General features: G+C 59.9%; 3 protein-coding genes across 3 annotated transcripts; 2 read left to right on the top strand and 1 right to left on the bottom strand.

The window, feature by feature from the left end:
• Positions 1–1,338: 1,338 nt before the first annotated feature.
• Positions 1,339–2,733, bottom strand: BXZ73DRAFT_38135 (uncharacterized protein; the record flags this gene model as incomplete). The annotated part of the gene is made up of 8 exons (XM_048018129.1): positions 1,339–1,719; positions 1,779–1,822; positions 1,879–2,026; positions 2,076–2,132; positions 2,196–2,240; positions 2,301–2,530; positions 2,585–2,635; positions 2,688–2,733. The coding sequence occupies 8 exons, from the start codon at positions 2,731–2,733 to the stop codon at positions 1,339–1,341; spliced, it is 1,002 nt and encodes a 333-aa protein (XP_047882943.1).
• Positions 2,734–3,710: 977 nt separating this feature from the next.
• BXZ73DRAFT_73198 (uncharacterized protein) lies at positions 3,711–5,343 on the top strand (the record flags this gene model as incomplete). Its single annotated transcript, XM_048021850.1, has 5 exons — positions 3,711–4,142; positions 4,307–4,442; positions 4,515–4,768; positions 4,824–5,034; positions 5,105–5,343. 5 exons carry the CDS (start codon positions 3,711–3,713, stop codon positions 5,341–5,343), a joined length of 1,272 nt encoding a protein of 423 aa, XP_047882942.1.
• Positions 5,344–6,206: 863 nt separating this feature from the next.
• Positions 6,207–12,965, top strand: BXZ73DRAFT_37954 (ketoacyl-synt-domain-containing protein; the record flags this gene model as incomplete). The annotated part of the gene is made up of 17 exons (XM_048018103.1): positions 6,207–6,391; positions 6,464–6,710; positions 6,769–6,974; positions 7,035–7,118; positions 7,174–7,258; positions 7,315–7,462; positions 7,523–7,619; positions 7,678–8,255; positions 8,312–9,621; positions 9,684–9,842; positions 9,903–10,017; positions 10,073–10,211; positions 10,260–10,462; positions 10,521–11,857; positions 11,914–12,311; positions 12,370–12,524; positions 12,577–12,965. 17 exons carry the CDS (start codon positions 6,207–6,209, stop codon positions 12,963–12,965), a joined length of 5,835 nt encoding a protein of 1,944 aa, XP_047882941.1.
• Positions 12,966–13,079: the final 114 nt, after the last annotated feature.

Below are 13,079 nucleotides of genomic sequence, written 5' to 3'. Positions count from 1 at the left end.
CGGGCGCGTTCAGCGTGGAGAAGACGGAGAGAACGCGCGATCTCGTTCGAGAAGAGACCCCTTCGGCAGCCCTCGGCAGAACTCGGCGGCCGCAGCCGCCAGCTTTGTGGCGCCTTCCCAATCTGGAAGTCTAGTTCGCAACCGGCGACAGCTTCGACTGCATGTGCATGCGAACCGTTCTCGTAAACGCGGCATCTCTCCCAACTTCCGAACCACAAAATTCTGTTGGCAAAAATAACGCATCGCTCCCCGCCTGTAACGTAACGGTTCGATTGAGAGGAAGTGGAGCTGAGTCGGCTGAGCCTCAGCTGCCGCGAACCTAGTACTGACTCCATCAAAGCTTCAGTCACAGCTCCTTTTGCTCGGGAACGTTCCCGCGAAGCTATCTCTGGGGATGCTTCTGTGCGGTACTACGACGGCAGATGGACCGTGCAGTCTGATAATCGTACGTTCAAGGTTCGCGATGGTGCCACTGCTCGGCCAGTTGAGTACCCCATAAGTTTGACCCCAGTAATGTCCGCATTTCGGCCGCCCATTGAAATGCGAGGGTGGGAGAGAATTATCTACCATTAAACTTGTGGAGTACTAGGTTACGCAGACTATCAGTTGGCTAGTAGTGCCAAGCGTGTATGAAACATCGCCGCGCTCTCATTCAACACGCAGATACCTGTTTCCTTGGTGCCACAGCGAAGACAGAATGCGGTACCTATAACATCCTTAAGATGGCTTCTGTTCTCTGCGTCACATGGGAACTCGTTGCCTCGCTTGCAGCCGAGTCCGGACGAGGTCACGGCGGTGCTGCGGATGCAGGCGAGTGGAGATAGAGGGATACCCTAGCCAGGCCCGGTTCGTGGTGCCTCGTGGTGCCTCATCGTGATGAGTGACGCGGCCGCCTCCGCGTGCCCCGTAGGAAGCCCTTCTATCAAAGACCGTACGTCTACTAGTGCTTCTGTCACTGTTCCTTTCCCGGCGCCCCCGGCGCGATGGTGAGCTTGTGAAGGAACTCGGTGGGGCAAACGCTATTTACAGGAGGCGCTCCGATCGCTGAGCGCTGAGGCGTGAAGGTACAGCCTCAACTTCCAAGTATTCCACAGGAGAGGGCTTTCCTGAGAAGCCCGCACTTGATGAGTGCTACTAGAGCCTATGTCAAGTTCGCGCGCGGACGTTGTGGCAACGGGATAGGTTAAACAAATGGTATGTTTCACCACCACGCCGTGGCATTCAGAAAAAATGTAACACAAGCGGCACAATCCAAAGTAAGACGAGCTGGCGTCAAGAAGGCAGAAACCAATCACGGAAAATGGTAGAAAGCGTCCGACACACACCCCACACCCGCCCTCAAACTTGCATGCGCTGGCTGTCATCGACGAGCACGTCGATAGGAGGCACCTTGAAGTCGACCTTCGATCCCGAGTGCTTCAGCGCGGACCCGCGCGGACCAACGGTAGACGTGTCGTCCTGCACGTCGACGTCGACGCCGACCTCGATCTGCCCCTGCGACTGGATCCCGCTCTTGCCGGACTGCTTTCCCATGGCGGTCACAAACGTGCGCGAGCCGGACAAGTTCCGCAGCTGGTACTGTCCGCTCGGGGTGGAGGTGGTGAGGATGGGGCCGTTCTGGGAGCGGGTGATGATCACGCGGTTGTTGAGCGAGGCGACGAGCGTGTTGGAGTAGAGCTTGGCGAGGACGAGCGCGGGGCACTCGTGCAGGAGGGTGTTCTGTGATTGTCGTTAGCACGGGAATCTACGTGAGAGGGGCGGTGGCGAAAGAGGCGCACCGAGAGTGCAGTGAAGCAGATCAGGTCCAGGACGGCAACAGTAGCTGTGGTTGAAAATCAGCACCTCCTATGCGGCGGGCTCGAGCGACCGAAAACATACCGGTCATGGCACCAGTCTCTACGACGAAGCGCACGAGGGCGTTGATCATGTCGTCTGATCGCTTGATCCCGTTCTTGCCGCGCAAAAGCAAGTAGCTCATCGACGCCGCAATGATGACATCGGCGAGCGCAGCGCCGCCCAGCCAAGACTACACAGAGTCAGCTGCCGTTCGACTAGGTGCGGTGGAGCAGGCTCACGGAGATCACTGGGGTCACGATGGATGCCGCGGCAGCGTTTGGATCGATGACGTGCAGCTGCGCCGGTTCATGTGTTTTGGTCAGCGGTTGACCCGGAATTGGAGTAGCAGAAATGTTCACCATGATGCCTCCTGCAACACCCACAGACATTTGAGCGAAAGACAGCTGAGACATCATAGTGAGCGGACCTTTCACTTTCCAGTGTCACAGTAGCAGTCGACTTACGAAGAGGATGATTCCGGTCAAAATAGCGGAGCGGCCTAGAACCCAGACGCGGTAGGCGAAGTAGCTCTGCACGACGCAGGACACGAGCGAGCACATGATCGTGACGCTGAACCAGGTGTTGTGAAACTGGGTGAGGATCGCGCGCTGCCCGTAGCCGTATACAAAGTTGTCGAATGCGAAGTCGGTGACGAGGCCCGTTTGCACGCATTCATAGATGAGAAGGCCATACACTGAGAGAAATATGGTTTCAGCGAGAAAATCGACAGAAAGTAGTGGAGACGTACCGAGCGACTTGATGTACAGACGGTCGTGCGGGAACCACAGGTGGTAGATGTCTGCAGGACGTCGACTCAGTTCTAGCCAAAGTCTGAAACATTATGAACTCACAACACTGGACAACCAGGCATCCTTGAAGACCCCAGTTGAAGAACATCCCGACGAGCTATGGATATATTCATGGTCAAAGGGACGAAATGCGCATACGCCAGCATTTCGAGCCAACAAACCTGCGGGCCCGCGCTGAAAGAATGGACTCGTGAGCACTAGGACCAGCCATCCTAACGGCATCCCTACTCACAGGAGTGGGACGGGGGTTGCGTTAGTCGACATGGTGAGTCGAAGTGCGACGTGGGGTTGGACTCAGAGCCGCGGGGTGTGCGAGAGCCTCTTCTATGCTGTTAAACCGGCGCTAGATCCGCGAAGCGTTCATGGTTTGCGCCCGTCCGCTGCGTATCAGTGCTATCGATGGTATACGGTGCGTACCAGAAGCAGCATGTGCTAGCGAGGAGGATGCCGTAGCGTTGGGCTGTGTGAGCAGCAGGAAGAGATGAGAGCAGAAGGAGGATGCCGATTGGCTGGAGCCTCGGCAGGGAGTCTTAGCGCTCGATCGCTTTTTTCTCATGATCAGCTGCCGAATGAAAACGGACCCCAGATCTAAACCTGGACGTGCATTCCTCCCCACCTACGACGGGGACCGCAGAAGTGTAGGTGTTTAGTACACGCGTGCCGACCACCTTTGACATAATCCCGGCAGGCGAACCGGATCATGGGGGTCGTCTTCGATATCAAGGAAGTGCTTGTTCGTGCGACTGTACTAAAGGAGGGCAAACCTAAGATGTCGGTGCTTCAGTGGTGTGCGGCGCCGTCAAGTCGGAAAACGGTGACGTAACTATATATAGCATGGTGGTTGTCGTTCGGTGCAGCCGAGCAAGTGGACACGACTCCACGCCGCCTACTGAGAAGACCTCATTATCTCCCCACTTCACGCGCATTCACGCGATACAGTGGAACCTTGGACGCACCCGCGCCCTCAGTACTGTGTGTGCTCGTGAGCTCTCAAAGCCTTCGTTGGACTGCCGCCAGTGGCCACCCCGACTGAGCTGATACTGCTCCTGTCTCTGCAGGTTTCTAATGCCCTCCGACAGATCCCACATACTGGAGGCCCGACTCCCCGAGCGCTCAACAGTGTTCACCGACCCTGACTTCACTGCTGCTAAGGCGAAAGAGCTTGAAGCGCTAGCCAACCACTACGCCGCCGCGCTCCCCCTGCGACCACGCCCATTGCCACCGCGACCAGCGGACGCGGCCGGCGAGGTCGCGCTTGTGACGGGCACAACCGGCAACTTTGGCAGCAGCCTGCTCGAGGCGCTCCTTGCGAAGGACGACGTCGTACGCGTGTATGCGCTCAACCGCGCAGGGACGAATGCGCCGGAGCGGCAGCGCGCGGCGTTCCAGGAGCGAGACCTCGATGAGGGACTGCTTGACGACGCGGCGCGGCTCAGGTTCCTGGACGTGGACTTCGCCGCGCCACGCTTCGGCTTGGACCAGGCCGTGCTCGATGAGGTGAGCGGCGGGGCTCGCGAGTGTGCGGCACCACGGAACGCTGACGCGAAGCGTGCTAGATTTGCTGCAGCGTAACGTACATCGTGCACAACGGTATCGATGGGTTCGTCCTCTGCAGTCTTCTCAGACCGCACTGATACTTCTCGCTCGGAGCAGCGTGGAAGGTTAGCTTCGGTGCGCCCCTGGCGTCGTTCCGCGTGTTCCTCGACGCACTGCGCACTCTTGTCGACATCGCGCTCGCCTGCCCGTTCGCCGAGTCCCCGAAGGTTCAATTTGTGAGCTCCATTGGCGTCGTCATCAGTACGTGTCTTCTCCTGTCGCTCCCACCTCACATACTATGATGGGGACTGAATCTCGTGTAATTTTTACCAGACCACCCCGGTCCCCCACCCGTGGGCGAGACCCCGCTCGATGCGACGTCCGCGCTGGGGAGCGGCTACTCAGAGTCGAAGTGGGTTGCGGAGCGCATGCTGCTCTCTGTCGCGGTGCAAACTGCGCTTCCTGTGCAGGTCGTGCGTGTCGGCCAGCTCTGCGGCGACCGCGACGGGCGGTGGAGCGAGAACGAGTGGTTTGCGCTCGTCGCGCGCGCGGCGCGCTTCACGGGGTGCCTTCCGGATCTCGACGGCGTACGTCATCCCGCTGGTGCTTGAGCTTATGGGCACTAATAACACGACGGCACAGGATGCGGCGTTCCTTTACAACCACGTGGCCGCGGCGGCCCTGCTCGAGATACGCACGGCGCCCGCGCAAGTCCTGCATCTCGTTCACCCGAAGCCTATTTCCCTCCGCGCGTTGCTCGCCGTTGCCGCGCGCGAGCTCGACGTTCCGCGCGTTCCATTTTTCGAGTGGTTCTCGCGCCTCTCGACCGTTGGGGCTGCCGCCACGACCGAAGGTGCGACCGTCCTGCTGCGACCCATGTACGCCCACTGACGTCCTCTCGCCTTCGGATTCGGGCGCTATAGGGGGAGCTCGGGGCGCTTTGTCTGTCGTGCGGAGCAACCCTGCGCTCGGGCTGCTTGGCTTCTTCGGCGCACCGGGAAGCGTCGGACGTGACGGTGCGATGGCGTCGTACGTGCCGTTGTCCACGGAGGAGGCGGTGTCAGCATCGGCGACGCTGCGCGCGCTCACGCCACTGGATGCGAGCGTTGCGGTACAGTGGGTGGCGGGGTGGCGGGCCTCTGGGTTCCTTCAAGAGGGATGAAGTGAACCTTCTCCACACGGGATCACGTACAGCTTGCCAGCTCAACACTGTAATAGGAGTCATGCGCGTAGTCTGAACTCCACTTAGGCGTCCCTGGTACATTTGTTCCCGGACAGAAGATTTCAGGAAGGTGCTTGGTGTGAACCGGGCTCGACTCGTCACGCACCTAAACTGAAGCGAACTTAAAGAGTACCCATGCGACTCCTTTGCACCTCGTCCCATGAGCGGATGTCGGGCCTCGATGCAACAAACACTGATGGGCTCACTTAACTTAGGTGAGCTGCGGCTACGTACATAAGCGCCTCCCGAGGATTGGCTGTGGCGCCTGATAGCTCTCACGCCACGAAGCTCGCCGCCAACGGAACTTAGCGCCCTACCACTCCTTCTCAACCGCTTTTCGCTTTCGACATCTGCTTTCATGGCGGTGCACGATGACCCAGCTGACGGGGCCGGAGGCGATAGGCCGGGCAGCTCTAGGATGCGACTGTCACCGGGAAGTTGACAGAGTTCTCTCGCAAGAACAAGAACTTCACCCCGCCATAACTTTCCACTACTTGCACACCGAAGTACTCCAGCGCAGTCTTCTGGTCCCCTCTTTGGTTCAAACTCCATCTGCAACAGCGGCCCTGATTCTGATCTCTTGGGATGTCCTTCGCCCGCTCACGAATTGGGGTCAACCCTCGCACGGACGACACCGCGCCCATACAGCTTTTGCCTTCGCTTGTGTCCGGGGTCTCGTCCTGCTCCTTGTTCCCTGTACCACATAACGCGTTGGACGGTCCGCCATGCTCCACACATCCCCCTCCTGCTCCTCACATGCTTTAATGCAACATGAATACCACCCCTACTCCAATAGCAATTGTATGTTCACCGCTCTACACAGCCGTTCCACACCGAGCTTACACTTGTCACAGGTCGGCGTTTCCGCCCAGCTACCCAGCGGACACACAGGCAACGTCGACCTGAATTACGACTCTTTTTTCGACTTTCTTCTCAACAAACGCGAGGCCTATGAGCCCGTTCACGCCGCCAGATTCAATCCCAAGGGGTGAGTTAGCTTCATTGCTAGGGTTGGGGGGTTGGCCTTCGGTCAGGCCGCTCATGCTCTCTCACATTATAGGATCAAAGGTTTGGCAATCGGCCAGGTCGTCGCAGACGTCGGCGCCTTCCTGAAAGACATCGATGTCTTCGACCACATGGAGTTTGGCGTCACCGCCAAAGATGCACGTCTCATGCCGCTCAGCACGCGCCGGCTCATCGAAACCACCTTCCTCAGCCTCCTCGATTCCGGCATTGACTACAGAGGCCACAACGTCGGCTGCTACATGTCTGGCGTCAATGCCGACATATTCGCCGTGTCCGGACATGTATGTACCACCTCACTCTTATGAGTATGCGACTGTACCTAACGGGGCACCCGGGTAGGAAGATGCAGATGCCTTAGGATCATTCGCATATACTCCATCCATGATTGCCAACCGAGTTTCGTACCACCTCGACCTTCGCGGGCCGTCCGTTCCCGTAGACACAGCGTGCAGCTCGAGTCTCTACGCCACCCATCTCGCTGTACAGGCGTTACGATGCGGTGACTGTGATGTCGCGGTCGTCGGTGGCGCTCAGATTAATCACAAGTCCGTCCTCTTGATTGAGCGCCGTCGCCCCATGCTGACGCCTGCTCCATTCTTCTGCAGATTCTCCGACTGGCTTTCATATACTCAAGGCGGCATCTTGTCACCGGACGGAAAATGCAAGCCGTTCGACGCCTCAGCGAATGGGTGAGTGGTTTCGTTAGCCAATATATCAGCAAGACTGCTCACTCGATGGGGTCAGTTTCGGCCGTGGGGAAGGCGTCGTCGTTATCGTACTGAAGCCTCTGGACGCCGCTCTTCGGGATCATGACCATATATATGCAAGCGTAGGTCGTGCAGCTTTTCAGACAGCATTCCACTCTCACGAAGTACTTGCTCTTAGATTCTCGGCACTGGTGTTAACTCTTCAGGCTCGTTGGCGCCACCGAGTGCGCCTGTTGCCTCGGCTCAGCGAGATGCGATGCTTCGGGCTTTCGTTCAAGCTGGCCGGAAGCCTCAAGACTGTGATTTCGTCGAATTGCACGCCACTGGTATTTATCGTCTCACCACCTTACGTGCCTTGAACTCACCACTCCTACGCTCTAACTCAGGGACAGCCCAGGGTGATCCTACGGAAGCTAACTGGGTCGGCGCGGAGTTTAAGCGAGCAGAGGAACTACTCATTGGAAGCGTCAAAGGGAATATCGGGTAAGACAATCTCACAACATCTTGCTGCGCTCAACTCTCACCACTCCAACCCAAACAGTCACCTTGAGATTACCGCATTCCTCGCATCGCTCTGCAAAGTATGCGGAATCCTCGAACGTCGCCTCATCCCTCCCAATGTCAACCTCGCCCACCCCAACCCCGCCATTCGTTGGACGCAACACCGACTGCGCGTCCCTCTCGAGCCTACCGATCTCGGATGCCGCTCGCCGTCTGGTCGCCCCCTGATTGCAATGACGAGCTCGGGGATTGGCGGCGCGAACGGACACGCGGTCATCGAGGGCCCGCCTACGTCCTCATCTCGCACCACCTTCTGGACTGAGGGTACGGAAGTACCCGTCGTTTTGATGGGTGGAGGTCTCAGCCCGAGAGCGGCTTCAGCGGTTTGCGAATCTCTCGTGAAAAAAGCTCAACACCCGAACGCCCAGAAGCGGGAACTCTATCAAATCGCACGCATCTTCGGCCGGCGGGTGCGCTCTATGCCATGGCGATCCTTTTTTGTCGCAGACACACGCTCTCTCACCATGACGCCTACGCTGCCCGATCCCCTCCTTGCTCCGAAGCGTCGGCCTCCGATGGTTTTCGTCTTCTCAGGACAGGGAACTCAGCACTTCGACAGTGCGTATTGTTTCTTGCCTGCACAATGCACTTGCTCAATTCCCTATTTTTTCTAGTGGGTCGCGAACTCTTTGCGACGTGCGCACCATTCCGCGACACCATTCTCGAGCTCGACCAAACTTATGCTGCTGTCGTCGGACAATCTCTTCTGGAGTCCACCGGATTGTTCGCCAACAACTCCTCGCGCAAAGCAGAAGACCTCGGAGAGGTGTGGCCAATCGCGATAACCATCCCGGCTTTGACGATGCTTCAGCTCGCCTTGGTCGACGCGTTGGCGGCCGTCGGTGTCACTCCTGATATCGTCCTTGGGCACTCCGCGGGGGAAACTCCAATGCTCGCTGCGTCTGGTGCATCGTTGAAGACCGTGGCGCTCGAGCTCGCGATCGCCCGCGGCCGCGCGATGTCCGTCTTCGAGACGCCAGATTGGAGCGCGTCTATGGCTGCCGTCAACTGCTCCGCCGCCGACGCCGCGACGCTCATCGACGAAGTCAAGGCTCAGCCTGGCGCCGACCCCGACGGCGTCCTCGTCGTCGGCTGCTACAACGCCCCCGAATCCGTCACGCTCTCGGGAACGGAGTCGCTTATCGACGCGGCAGTCGCGCTCGCGAGTAGCCGCAAGCTTTTCGCGAGGAAGCTGCGCACTCGTATCCCCGTGCACTCACCTCTGATGGACGCATGTCGGGCAGAGTACGAACGACTCGCCGCGGACGTCTTCACGACACAAGGAGAGGCGCGTGTCCGGGCCCCCGTGGTCACGACGTACTCAAGCACCACTGGGACCCCGCTCGCCCGCCAGTTGGATGACTCGTACTACTGGGACAACATGGTCCAACCTGTGCGGTTCGAGCAGGCGGTGTCCTCCCTTCTCGCTCGCTACCGCGGGGCGACGTTCGTCGAGATCGGGCCACACCCCGTCCTCGCAGCGTATCTCCAGGTCGGGGAAGGAGCGACCGTAACCTGTCCCATGCGCCGCGCTCGCCCGTCGAAGACACTCCCCATTCCTTTGTCCTCGTCTCTTTCCCCTGCTCTCACATCCGACGTCCTCGCGGAAGTGCGCGAGTTCACGATCGCGCTCGGCCGTATCGCCACCGCGGGCCACACATACGTCGACTTCGACGTGCTCTACGGCGCGCTCTGCGCCCCGCTCCCAGCCCGCGTCCCCGCGTCGTCGCTTCCCGCGTACCCCTTCACGCGCAGGATCGTCCCGTGGAGCTCGCCAACGGCACAGGTCCAGCGGCAGCAGCAGACGCGGAACGGCCCGCTCAACTACGCGCAGCTCCAGCTGAACGCGAAGACCCATCCCGACCTTGCGGAGCATGTCATCAAAGGCGCTCCGATCATGCCCGCGGCGGGCTTCGTCGAGATGGTGCGTCTGGAGGCTTTCATCTCGAGCGGTGTCCTGACGACTTGCGGCGTCGTCTTGGACAGGCACTTGAGTTCGGGGCGACGGAGGTGTACGACGTCACCTTCCACGGGCTGCTGTCGCTCGCGGCTGAGCGGCCTGTGCCGATCCAGGTCGCGCTCGAGGGCACGCGGTGGACCGTCGCAAGCGCGGGACCGGTGGGCGCGGGAACGTTTCCGACCAAGGTGACAGTTGCGGTGCCTCGCACAAGACAACCCGGTGCTCACCACGTATGCGTCTTGCAGTACGACCGCCTGCACGCTACGGGGTTCTTGTCTAAGGCGCCTCCGCAGGACCGCCAGTATGCGGCACTCGACCTCAATGCACTACGCGAGGGCATGACCGACGTCGACGTCGATAGTGAGTTGGGCCCCCAATTTTCCTATCTAGCACGATGCTCACTGCACCTCGGTAGCCTTCTACTCGAGGCTGTCCTTCTTTTCGAGCTACGGACCTCTGTTCCGTCGAGTTCGTCGCTGCCACTTCGCGTTGGGCTCTAATGGGGCTGTTACGGCCCTCACGGAGATCCGTGCCAAAGATAACAACCTGTCCAAGTGAGCATCTCGAATACATGCGTTATCTGCCACTCATGGGATTTTTAGCATCGCAGACTATGTCTTGCATCCGGCTATCCTCGATGCGGCCATTCACGTCGAGACCCATCCTGTTCTCACTGGCAACTTCGACCCCAATCTATACCATCTGCCCTCTAGAATACACGCGTTCCGGCTCTGCTCTGCATTCTTCGAGGCAGAACTCCCTGAAATTGTGTATTCATACGCTACCTATGAAGACTGGACCCCAGGTGAGTGCACATACACCCGCTTGCTCAATGAGTCCTATCTAATCTAACGGCATTGCAGACTCTGTCACCTACAGCTTCACCATCTGCAATGCCGGCGGGATTCCTTTGTGCATCATGGACCGCCTCCAGCTCGCTCGGCACGGCTTCCCGTCGGACGCTCTCCTAAAACGCCATGAGGTCATCTACCACCCGATCGAACTCCCCAGTCCTGTTGACGAGCGAGCTACCGACACACACATCTTTGTCTTCACTCGCAGCGCAGAGATGGAGCTGCAGCCTCGTATCGCCGCCCTCAACCCTCTCCGCGCGCTCTCCGTCGCGTTCATTGCCCGTATGGGTATCCACGCCGACGCCGCGGAGGGCTTCACGCGCTCGCTGCGCAAGGAGTTCCGGGCCTGGACGATCCGCCTGGTCGTCTTCGATCCATCCTGGGCGCAGGACAGGTGCGAGGCAACCGCGCTCGCGCTCACGACGAAAGCCCCCGAGGAAGTGGAGTTCAGAGTCGACGCCGACGGCACCGTGACCGTGCCCCGCGTCGAAGAGTCGGCACCACCCACCATGCATTCCGCCTTCGATCCCCGCGCGCCGTGGACGCTCGACGGCAGCGAGCTCGTGCAGACCTTCAAGTCACAACCCGCGGGCGACCACGTCGTCGTCAAGGTGCTCGGGATCGGGACTCGTCGCGGCCGACTGTGGGAATTCGTCGGGACCGTGGAGGGGCGCTCCGACTCCATGCGCGTGGCCGGGATAGCTTTCGGAGGCGTCTCGAGCCACGTCTCCGTCCACCGCCGCGCGGTCGTCGAGCTCCCTGCGGCTGCTGCGGACGCTCAAGAGCGCCCGTATGGGTACAACCTCCTCGCGACCGTGGTTGTCGCGCTCGCAGTGGGTCCGCACGCGTTCGCGGACCCGGACCGCCTCCGCGGCGTGCACGTCCTCTTGGTCGACGACGACATGGACCTCCTCGTCCAGATGGAAGAGGTCTGCATGGAGCGTGGGCTGGACGTCCGCGCGGCATCTACGCTCGATGTCGGCGTCCTCGAGGCATGCTACCATCGACGCCCGACCAACATCATCGCGTCCGTGGAGGACGGCAGTTCCGTCGCCACCCTCCGCGGGCTCGTCGCGCCCGCCGGTGGCCTCTTACTCTGGGACGACGTACAACAGGGCGTGGAAGCCATCGTGGCGCGAGCGCCCTGGGACTTGGGCGACGCGCTCCGCCAGGCCACCAGTCGCTTCCAGCGCCCGACAGTACCATACCTGCCCCCGCTGGATATCGGCACGCAGACACCGAACGGAGTGTGCCGCTCACTGGGGCTGTTCGACCCTGCGAAGACGTACCTGCTCGTCGGGGGTGTCGGGAGCCTAGGGCTGCACATCGCGTTGTGGATGTATGAGGTGTGTCGGCTCTCCTCTACTTAATAATTGACTTGAAAACTGATGACGGTCCGTAGAATGGAGCTAAGAGCATCGTGCTTACCTCTCGCTCGGGAGAGGAAACACTCGAGCGCCGAGGAGACTACATTGCCCAGCGGATCCTCACGTATCTACGGCGCTGCGGCGATGTTTCCGTCACCATCGTCGCCGCGGACGCAACGGATGTGGCCAGCATGCGACTCGCAGTGGACGGACTGGATCGACCCCTCGGCGGTTGTGTCCTGCTTGCTGCGCTCGTGAGGGACGCAACCTTCATCGCGCACACTCAAGAGTCGTACGAAAGTGTATTCCCGTCAAAGGTTCAAGCTTTTAGCGTCCTCGAAGAGGTGCTTGAATTCGAGGCTCTGGACTTCTTCGTGTCTCTCTCGTCCGCCGTCGGGCTGTTTGGCAACGCAGGACAGACGAACTATGCTTCGTAAGTATATGTGGCTGTTGAATTTGACGTCACAACATACTGACCTCCACCTTGTCAGCGCGAATTCAGCCCTCACATGGCAGACGCGCAAGTACAGGAACGCATTTGCGATGGAGGCGCCCATGATCGTCGACAGCAGCGTCATCACGGTCGGCACCGAGACGTACAACCGGAACGTCCGGCACTGGACGCGATGGGGCATGACTGCGCGAGGTCAGCTCTCTGTTGTCCGTGGCCCTCTTCCGTTCCCTGACCTCCCCAACAGGTCTCTGCGCTGCGATCGGCGATGGCTTGTGCATCCTGCGTGAGCGCCCGCTCTGGCAGTACGTCCCCGACTTCGACTGGCGCGGCGTGCGCGATAACCTCGGGCCGTCGCCGCTCTACGACCACCTTGTGCTCGACAACGCCCTCGCGGACATTGCGACGGGCGCGGGGGCGGACGGCGGTGCGAGCCTGCTATCGATCGTCTGCGCCGTGCTAGAGCTGGACCCGGAGGAGGTGGATGTGAGCGTGCCGTTGACCGCGTACGGGCTCGATTCGGTGTCCGCAGCGGCGCTGTCGTTCGCGCTGCGTCCGCTGCTCGCGGTGTCGCAGGTGCAGCTTCTCGTCGATCTTTCCGTCAAGGACTTGCAGAGCAGGATCGAAGGTGCATGAGTTGCTGCGGATCGCGACGGGCTGGCTTGTGACGGGCTGGTGTGGGTGCTTTTACCACTGTCAATTTGTTCTTAGCGCTAGTGTAGACCGCGAAGAAACGAGCTAGTTCTGATG

The sequence above is a fragment of the Epithele typhae genome (genome assembly GCF_022376455.1).
Source record: "Epithele typhae strain CBS 203.58 chromosome Unknown BXZ73scaffold_2, whole genome shotgun sequence".
In the NCBI taxonomy this organism is placed as follows: domain Eukaryota; kingdom Fungi; phylum Basidiomycota; class Agaricomycetes; order Polyporales; family Epitheliaceae; genus Epithele; species Epithele typhae.
This window is presented reverse-complemented; position numbering and strand designations above follow the sequence as displayed.